The 9511-nt window shown below is 46.8% G+C and overlaps 1 protein-coding gene across 1 annotated transcript; it reads right to left on the reverse strand.

Annotated features, from left to right (window-relative positions):
- Positions 1-701: 701 nt before the first annotated feature.
- Positions 702-9217, reverse strand: LOC138953152 (uncharacterized). Its single transcript, XM_070324951.1, has 4 exons — positions 9104-9217; positions 7551-8750; positions 2236-2370; positions 702-710 (listed from the first exon to the last, which is right to left on the reverse strand). Exons 1-4 carry the CDS (start codon positions 9215-9217, stop codon positions 702-704), a joined length of 1458 nt encoding a protein of 485 aa, XP_070181052.1.
- Between the last annotated feature and the right edge of the window lie 294 nt (positions 9218-9511).

Below are 9511 nucleotides of genomic sequence, written 5' to 3' on the forward strand. Positions count from 1 at the left end.
ACGTGAAGCCTGCATGCCACATCTGAGACGTTGAGCGAAATCGTTTACACAAAATATGCAATCATTGTTTATCATCATTTAAATTAAAACGTTCATACACAATGACACAACAAATGTTGTCGGAAACTCAAAAGCACACATGAAAGAATAAAAGATGATCACTGCAGCAAAACGCGCCACTTGTACAGAGTGGGTTACAATTTCATTCTTTGTTTAATTTAGCCTTCACATTTCCCTTATCATATCTTATATTTTAACATCGTTCTGTTCTTGTCAGCTTGAAATGTTTGCAGATTTTACTCACGAAACAGGTTAGTCTTCTGAAGTCAGTGCAACATCAAAGCTAAAATTTCACACATGAGATGCATTTTGATGATCAGCTCTACCATACCGAAGCAATGCATTTAAACTGGCGCAGATTAATTTTCAAATGATGTTCAAGAAACAGCTAGCTTCCTTATAGACAGAGTGTCTAAGTTACAAAATATAGTCATCTCAGTATCCAACTTCATTACCTCTGTTTCTTTGCTTGCTTAGAAGAACTTCTCAGAGTGTTTGCGGCATTCATCAAACAAGATCATACACATTAAAATATTGTCACTTCCTACTCATTGAATAATGTATTCATTGTATCTAATTATTCATGTTAAAGACCAGCACAAAATTGCAATCATTTAAATATGTCACTGACATAAAGTATTCTACCCGATCTGGAAAAAAGGAAGAAAATCATAAGTGCATGATTCAAATCACTGATGATGTCTTGTCTTTACATCTCACAATTCTTTTACTAGTTTATTTTGTAAGTAGAACACCAGGCCAAAACATTGTTGGCTCCTTTTGTATGACATCACACATTTTCAAGGATTTGCTTGCTAACTTGCTTGTTTCTTAATTTGTTTCATGATCGCTCCAAATTACATTCCTTCCTTTATCTGGCACTCTTGTTCTCAACTTTGTCCCTCCCTCTTAGCGGTTTAGAGAGAGAGAGTGAGTGTGTGTGTGTGTGTGTGTGTGTGTGTGTGTGTGTGTGTGTGTGTTAGTGTGTGCGTATGCCTGTGTGTGTGAGAGAGAGATAGAGACTGAGAGAAAGAAAGAGAGAGAGTTGATCTATTGTCTTGATTCCCTCATTCAATTTTCTTTTGTTGTATAGTGTAGAACTTAGACAGCTTCGTGACATACCTGTGGTGCGGTTTTATGGTCGTTTAACTCTCCATCGGTGAACCATGCAATTATTTCTCTTCAACGATTACTCGGTCTCTACTGACAACTCTAAACTCCACAAAACACGACTTTTTTCAGTTCAGAAATGTCAGTTTCGCTCCCATAAATTGAAACACAAACTTAAATACATCCATACATCATTGTCTGTTACAAAGTTCCAGCTTTGCTTTAAAATGCACAATCAGTATGAGGGACACGGACTTTTTCCCAGTACATACCGACTGAGCCATCACTCAAATCTTCGACGACACTGACTCAGCCTATATGCTGCGTACATCTCCCCGGTCGGGCAGTTTTAGCTCTCGTAATGTGCGGAAGAACTGAGAGAAACATTTGCGTTCTGCCTATGTTTGTCTTGTTTGCTCGCCAAAATAATATTGCATCGATCAACCACTCAAGTTCGCACTGTTACCATGCTCCCAATCCCATGCTGGTTTGTTTACCACTTTCGAAGGTGAAGAGTTCACCGCGCCTGCGCAATGACGGGGATTTCCCTATGACGTCACCTGAAAGTTATGACCTACTCTTTTAGCTGGTAACTAAGTAGTCTCGACCAAGTTCGCTCTCATGCATTGCAGACTGACTAAATCTTTAGTTACGAACTGCGTAGTTCGAACCTACGTTTAGTTGCTAACTATAATAGTCTCCATTCATGCATTCCACTACTGAACTCGACTCATTCTCTCCCTGACCGGACGCGACAGTCCTACGCGAATCTGTCAAAACTAGGAATACAGAGTTATCTCCCATATGTTTTTCGCGAGCATTGATCTAAATTTGAGATTAGTGTTCGCGAGACGAAAATGATTGCAGATTGGCCGACTTCGACAGTGATCTCCGTTCTGTTCTTCACAGTTATGATAAAGACATCGTTCTAAGGTCAAAACAAGTCGAAATTTTGGGACTGCTGCCGGAAGGAGACCGTATTATTCCCCCTCTGCTTCTTTCTCTCTGTAAACTTGTAGGGCTAGTTATTTTTCGGTAACTTACCCAACAACCAAAATCACTTACCCAACAACGGGCCTGAATCCTCGATAGCTCATGCCTTTCATAAGTGAAGTTCTGTCGTGGTTTGAAGTACGCATCAAGTGCTGCCACAGCTTCATCATAGCTGTCACCTCTTTCTGGTAGAGTGTCAAAAGTGTACTGTACACATTGTGGATCTACTTTTTGCGACTCAAAAGTTCAGAACACTCTAATGTACAAAATATACATTTCTGGAGCAAACAATACAACCATGCCGCATTTAAACCAGCAACTACAGGCTTGAACACATGAATCTCAATATAAAATCCATGAGTTTGGTTGTTTTCTGAATTCAGATCCGCCGTGCACAATCGTTTATCGCTAGCAAGATTCCAAGGAAAAGTAACTCTCATATTTTGTCTAGCGACACGAGTAATTCCCCTTCCAGATTTCGGCTGCATCGACAAGACTGCAATCCGACGGTCAGTTTTCAACAATATTTCATTTTATAAACAGATCACACGCAATCAATTGTAAACATTTAATCAACTTAAAGAATATGCAGCGGTTTCATACACTATTTTGCCCCAGAAAACTGAACTTCATACAGTTTTTAACGTTGGGACACGGGTGTAAACCTTCGTCTGCTAGTCACATTCGAGGAAAGAACATTTCCTGAGCGATACCAAAACATGAACAGAACACACACTATCTGCCTTTACTGCCACAGCAGAATGACAACATAACTGTGTACTTGATTTTTAGTTCAAAACATGGAAACTGACAAGAAGTGTTAACGGAATTGAATGATTTGCACGGAACTATGCAACAGCGCATTAATCGATCGCCTGCGCAGGTAGACTGGTTGGGTGAATATGATTCGATCAAACTTTCGCACAAAAACTCCTCTTTTCTTTGAATAACTGAAGAAAGGAGGAATAAAGAGGTTACATACCTCGTCTCAGTGATTTTCAAAAATAATGGTCTCAGTTCGCGGTCATGAAAAAGCTCGCTGAAGCTCGCATTTTTCATGATCCGCTAACTTCGACCATTATTTTTGATAATCACTGAGACTCGGCATGTAACCTCTACATATATGGTTGCATCACTACAGAAAAAATCGTCTGCTTCAGCGAGCGCCGAAACCAAACGGTTGATTTTTGTTTGTTTATTTGTTGCTTAACGTCCAGCCGACTACGCAGAGCCATATCAGGACGAGGAAGGGGGGGATGAAGGGGGCCACTTGTCAAGCGATTCCTGTTTACAAATGCACTAACCCATTACTTGTGTCCCAGCAGGCTTTAGTAAAACTAAATTAATACCTACTGGAAGATTACCAGTTTCCAGTATGTTAAAATAGGCTTAACCTATCTACTGCTGGACTTACATCAGAACACTAACAGATTAAACTATACATGAATCGCGAGACAAGCGGCAAGAGAAGAGATTTTTGGAAAAAATACAGGTGAATGAGCAAGAAGGCAGAAAAAAGAAAAGAATTCATGAAGAAAAAGAGAGCATGACAGGAAAGAGGAACCAAAAATCTACCTAACAGCAAACTAGAAAGCTCCTGCGGTTCCAAAAACAGGAGGGGCCTTTAATTTCATAACCGCAGTGCCCCACTGCGGGAAAACGGTTGATTATCACGTGACACTTTTGCCATATCTAGAGTTGTTTGCACAGTAAATACAGCCGCGAAAAAATAGCTCCCTTGAAACTGTCTTACAAATCAATTCCTTTGTAATTTAAAAATTACACAACACCATGAAAAATCATTATCGACGATCGCGAATTTGCTTATATCAATAATACATTACAAAAAGCTCTAAATATGTAAAAAAAAATCGGTTTCCTTGCCAGACAAGGAAACTCACAAGGCATCTTGTCAGGGAGAGAATGAGCCGAACTCATTTTGACCTGAGTTCAGGATTGCCCGTGCCCTGATCGACTGGGCTTTATGTGCGATATGCCAAACAGAAACAGAAGAAAAATGAGTAAATCCGACACAATCAAAATTTGCCAAAGCTGGCGTGCAGACTGGGTACGGTCGTGTCGTCGACAATATTTTGAAACTTGAAGCCCTTGGGGATTCGTCTGTGTTTGTTTTGAACAAGGATCTCCTTGAACAAGGTAACGATATGAAGACAACCTTTGAAGAGAAAAAAGCTGTATGGCACAGAACCTGCAGGAACAAATTTGATAACCAGAAAGTTGCTCGTGCTGAGAAGAGATACTTGAAAGAAGAAGATATTGACCAGAAAGAACTGCATAGCCCCTTCAAAACAAGGAGGACGATAGGACCTGTGTGTGATCGCGATGCGGACAAGATGGTACTTGTGAAAAACTTGTGAACGCATGTACATTTACCATCGACTAAACAATTCGTGAATATGCAGAGATTGAGCAGGACCGATCATTCTTGGGAAAATTATGCATGCCTTGGACGCCAAATATCATTCATCTTGCAAGTTGACTTTGTACAATAAATCTTTTAAAAAAAGCCTATGCATAGGGAATTAATGACGCACACGAACAAAATGAGTTAACAGTGTTAAGTCAACTCCTTTTTTTCATTGAAGAAGAGAGAGAAAGCAAGTCCATGTCACTGTTCAAAATGTCTGAACTGTGCAACATGTAAAAAGGTTCATACAACAAGACTCAAAGAAAGACTTCTTCGTATGGTGCCAAATCTGCAAGCGCAAAGGCAAGGGAAAGAAACAGTCCTTATTTTCGATACAGACGTCAGCAGTTTGCTGAATTTTGCAAGAACATTAGATGATGACGCATTTCATCTTGCACGTGCCGCACAGATTGTCCGTAAAGATATCCTTTCCAAAGACTATTGTTTTGACGGTACTGTTAAGGCCTCAGCAGACGTTGTTCCCGAAAGTCTGCGTGCACTCACAGGTATGATAATGCATGGAAACGTGTCTGGTTCGACTTTGACGGAGATCAGCAACAAGCAGAAGTCAGTGTCGTCCGTTTCCGAAGTTCTGATGTTCAACACAAGGAAAGGAGACAAGAGAAGTAAACGACCCACATCTTCAAGGTCATTTCACTCACCGTCGAGGGAAACACCACTGGCCATATATACTGGCCTTCTTATATACCTCAGAACAAGGCAGAAGGAAGTCATGTGCTCCTGTGGCGGCTCATGCTACAGGAGTGACATCCAGGCCTCATAAACATCGAGATAGACGGCAGTTACAGGTGAGTTTACGTAATCAAGCGTGAAGTTCTGTATTGTTGTTTGCGGGAAAGTAAGGTAAGTGATATCAAGCTCATGATCACTCAAAATGCGTGTCAAGCGATTTAGTGACCTTGTTACCTTTCCAATGGATACATTGTTTACTCTGATAAGCAGATATGGATCCATCAAACAATGCTGTTTTGAGAAAGTTTGAGAAGATGTCGCGTAGGCATTGTTTCCCTTTTCGCGAGTAAATCAATATGAATCAATATGAAGCTTATATAGCGCGTATTCCGTGGGTACAGTTCTAAGCGCTTGTCGAAGAGTTGTCAACACAGGACTAACAAAGAAACTAACATCTACAGACGGACACGAACCCTATCACACACTAGCAAACCCTGATAAACATACAACAAACAACAACAACAATGTACACATCAATAGCTAGGTCCAAACAAAATAATATTAAACACAAAGAAAACACCTCTCACAGAGCACAGCATAAGAATGTCTTTTGGGGCACAACACATCACGTCGAACATGAAAGTCGCAGCCAGCTACGGGAAGAACTGAGTCTTCAACCTACTCTTGAACGCGTCAAGAGAGGGGCTCTGGCGAAGCTCAAGCGGCAGGGAGTTCCAGACGGAGGGGCCCGCGGAGGGAAATGCACGCTGACCAGCAGATGCGAGTTTCTAGCGAGGGATGTGAAGGCGGAGTGGGTCAGCAGCAGAACGAAGGGGACGGTCGGAGGGCTGGGTGTACAGGTCCAGGGAGGATTGAAGGTACTCGGGAGCAGAGTCGTTGAGACACTTGTAGACCAGAGTGGACAGTTTGTAGGAGATTCGGGTGTTGACAGGGAGCCAGTGCAAGGAGCAAAGTAGGGGGGGGATGTGGTCTCGCTTCGTCTTCCTCAACGTCAGCCTGGCAGCAGCGTTCTGGACTCGTTGTAGGCCATGAATGGATGAGGCGGGGAGGCCAGCCAGAAGGGAGTTGCAGTAGTCCAGACGACTGAAGATGAGGGAGACAACCAGCTTGACACAGGCGTCGTGGGTGAGGTAGCGACGGATGGAGGCGATGCGTCGTAGGTGGAAAAAGCAGGTCTTGATGATGAAGGAGATGTGTGTCTGCATGGAGAGAGTGGAGTCGAGAAAGACGCCAAGGCTCTTGACAGCAGGGGAGAATGGAACAGTCGCGTCATCCAGCTGGAGGTCGGTCACAGTGAGGGAAGCAATCTTCTGTCGTGTTCCAACGAGAAGGGCCTCCGTCTTCTCACTGTTCAGCTTCAACTTGTTCTCAGTCATCCAGTTCTTGATGTCAGTGAAACAACTGGAGATGGATCCCAGGAGATGGTCAACGTCCTCCGGCTTGGTGCTGTTCTGGAGCTGCGTGTCATCGGCAAAGGAGTTGTAGTTCAAGCCGTGGCGTTCGATGACCAGGGAGAGGGGTTGGGTGTACAGGGTGAAAAGGACAGGGCCGAGGACAGACCCTTGTGGGACGCCGAAGCGGACAGAGACAGGCTGAGAAGAGAACGAATCAGTGGTGACAGTCTGAGAGCGGTTCTGGAGGTAGTTCCGGAACCAAGAGAGGGCGGTGTCGTGAATGCCGAACGTGGAACTGAGGCGATCGACGAGTAGCTGTGATGGTCGATCGTGTCGAAGGCCGCGGAAAGGTCCAGCAGCACAAGGGCAGAGACGAGACCGCTATCTGTTGCGTTCAGGTCCGTGGTGATTCGCAGGAGCGCCGTCTCGGTGCTGTGGTGAGGGCGGTACGCTGACTGGTACACTGGCATCAGCGAGTTCCGAGAAAGGTGGGCGCTCAACTGCTCCAGGATGATACGCTCCAGAAGCTTGGAGAGGAAGGGCAGGTTGGACACAGGACGGTAGTTCTTCAACTCGTTGACGTCAAGGCCGGGCTTCTTGATGAGTGGGCGGACAACGGCAGACTTGAAGCAGTCGGGAACGACGCCTGTGGCCAGGGAGATGTTGATGATATCTGTGATAGACGGCAGGAGCTTGTCCAGACACTTTGTGAAGAGGAAGCCTGGCAGGGGGTCTAGCTCGCAGGTCTTGATGGCCGTCTTGGTGATGAGTTGCTTGACGTGGTTTTGAGTGACAGACTGAAAGCACGTGAGGGGGGAGCCGGAGAAGGAGGGGGAGGGTGGGGACGGGACGAAGGGCTGCTGATCGAGTGTTCTCCGAAGCTTGTCAATCTTGTCCTTGAAGAACTCCGAGAATAACTCCGGGATATCTTGTGGTGGGTGAGCAGTGGGTAAGGGGGCAGCGGGGGAGGAGCCCAGGAGAGAGGACATGATGGAGAACAGCTCCCTGGATGATGAGGCGTTGGCGATGCGGTCGTGGAAGTGCTCGACCTTGGCAGCAGTGATGGCTTGCGTGACTCGAAGCAGCGCATCCCTGAGAATCTGCCGGTGAACCTCCAGGCCAGAGTGTCGCCATGCACGCTCCGCTCGCTGTCTCTCGATCTTGGCGGCTGTGATGTCCTCAGAGAACCAGGGAGCCGGCTGTCGCTCAGAGACTGCGCATAGGGATGGCGGGGCGTGTTTGTCGAGGAGTTGGCGCAGAGTCAAGCTGAAGAAATGGGCGGGGTCAGAGGACAGGTCTCGCTGGGCAAGCAGCAGGGCAGCTTCGTCTCCAAAAGCATCTGTCTCAATGTCTCGTAGCTTGCGACGTGTGACCATCTTCCGCTTCTGTGCTGGCTTGGTGATGTTGACGACGAAGTTGATGGCAGTGTGGTCGGAGACAAGGTGGTCGTTGGCGACGAGGCTGGAGACCAGATTGTCCGAGGGTCGAGTGACAATCCAATCCAGGATGTGGCCACGGGAGTGGGAGGGAAAAGAAACGACCTGGTCCACACTGTAGCTGTCCAACAGCGCACGGGCCCGCTTGGTGTCAGCGTTGGCAGGGCAGTCCCAGTGGATGTTAAAGTCACCGAGGACGATGGCGCTGTGGGACGTCACATTGTAGTGGTCGAGGGCTTGGGAGAACTCGTCGAAGAAAGTAGAGTCCTTCAGCTTGTTCTTGGTGTTAGGGGGAGGGCGATATATACACAGGAAGGTGAGGGTGGTGGTGGTGGCGACCGTCATCTCCACGGCTTCGAAGGTGGTGTGGGGGAAGGGGAGGCTGTCCGAGAAGGACGCTGCAGCATGCATGTGGTCCTTGTAGACGACGGCGATGCCACCACCACGCCCAGCCGGGCGGGGGAAGGAGACTGTCTTGTACCCTGCGGGGGTCAGCTGCTTGATCTTGGGGTCATCACCAGGTCCCAGCGTTGTCTCGGTGATGAACAGGGCGTCTAACTTGTTTTCTATAATGTAGTCTGCTATCAGATCTGCTTTGCCTTCTGGATTCACTGACTGGGAGTTGAGGAGGCAGAGGTGTAGGGTGTTTTTGGAATGAGTGGGTGGATGCTGATGTGGGGTGGGCGGGTGCTGGGGAGGGGTTGTGGGAGAACGGGGAGGGGTGGGGAGGTGAGGGAGAGGGGTGATGGGAGGATGGGGAGGGGTGGTGAGAGAATGGGGAGGGGTGGTGGGAGAATAGGGAGGGATAGAGGAAGCAGGGAAAGGGTGGGGGGATGCTGGGGAGGGGTAGTGGTACATTGGGTTGGGGTGGTGGGCGTGAGAGAAGTGGAGGTAGGAGAAGGGTTGAGGGCAGCAAGTCGCTGTGCGGTTCGAAGACGCTGCGAGCGGCCGGCGCGACAGCCCCTTACGGTTGGTGGTCTCTGCAGGATTCCCAGCTCCTTGAGATGGAGGTATAGAGGCCGTGGCAGGCGCAGTCTAGCAGCGTCGGTGGGACGGTAGTTGAGGGGGGAACCTATCGCCATAGTGAGAGAGAGGAGTGGAAAGAGAGAGAGAGAGAGAGAGAGAGAGAGAGAGAGAGAGAAAGAGAGCTCACGCAGTTTATGACAACTAAGAATGTACTCCGAGGGTACATCTCGGGAGACAATCCCCTACCTATTGTATAAGCGGGCAACTTTCTTTCTTTATTTGGTGTTTAACGTCGTTTTCAACCATTCAAGGTTATATCGCGACGGGGTATAAGCGGGCAACACGCGCCCCGAAACCGAGTTTACAATTTGATGAAAGGTGTATTTCTTTTACTGTGAACTTGAGACTGC

The sequence above is a fragment of the Littorina saxatilis genome, linkage group LG2, assembly GCF_037325665.1.
Source record: "Littorina saxatilis isolate snail1 linkage group LG2, US_GU_Lsax_2.0, whole genome shotgun sequence".
Taxonomy (NCBI): domain Eukaryota; kingdom Metazoa; phylum Mollusca; class Gastropoda; order Littorinimorpha; family Littorinidae; genus Littorina; species Littorina saxatilis.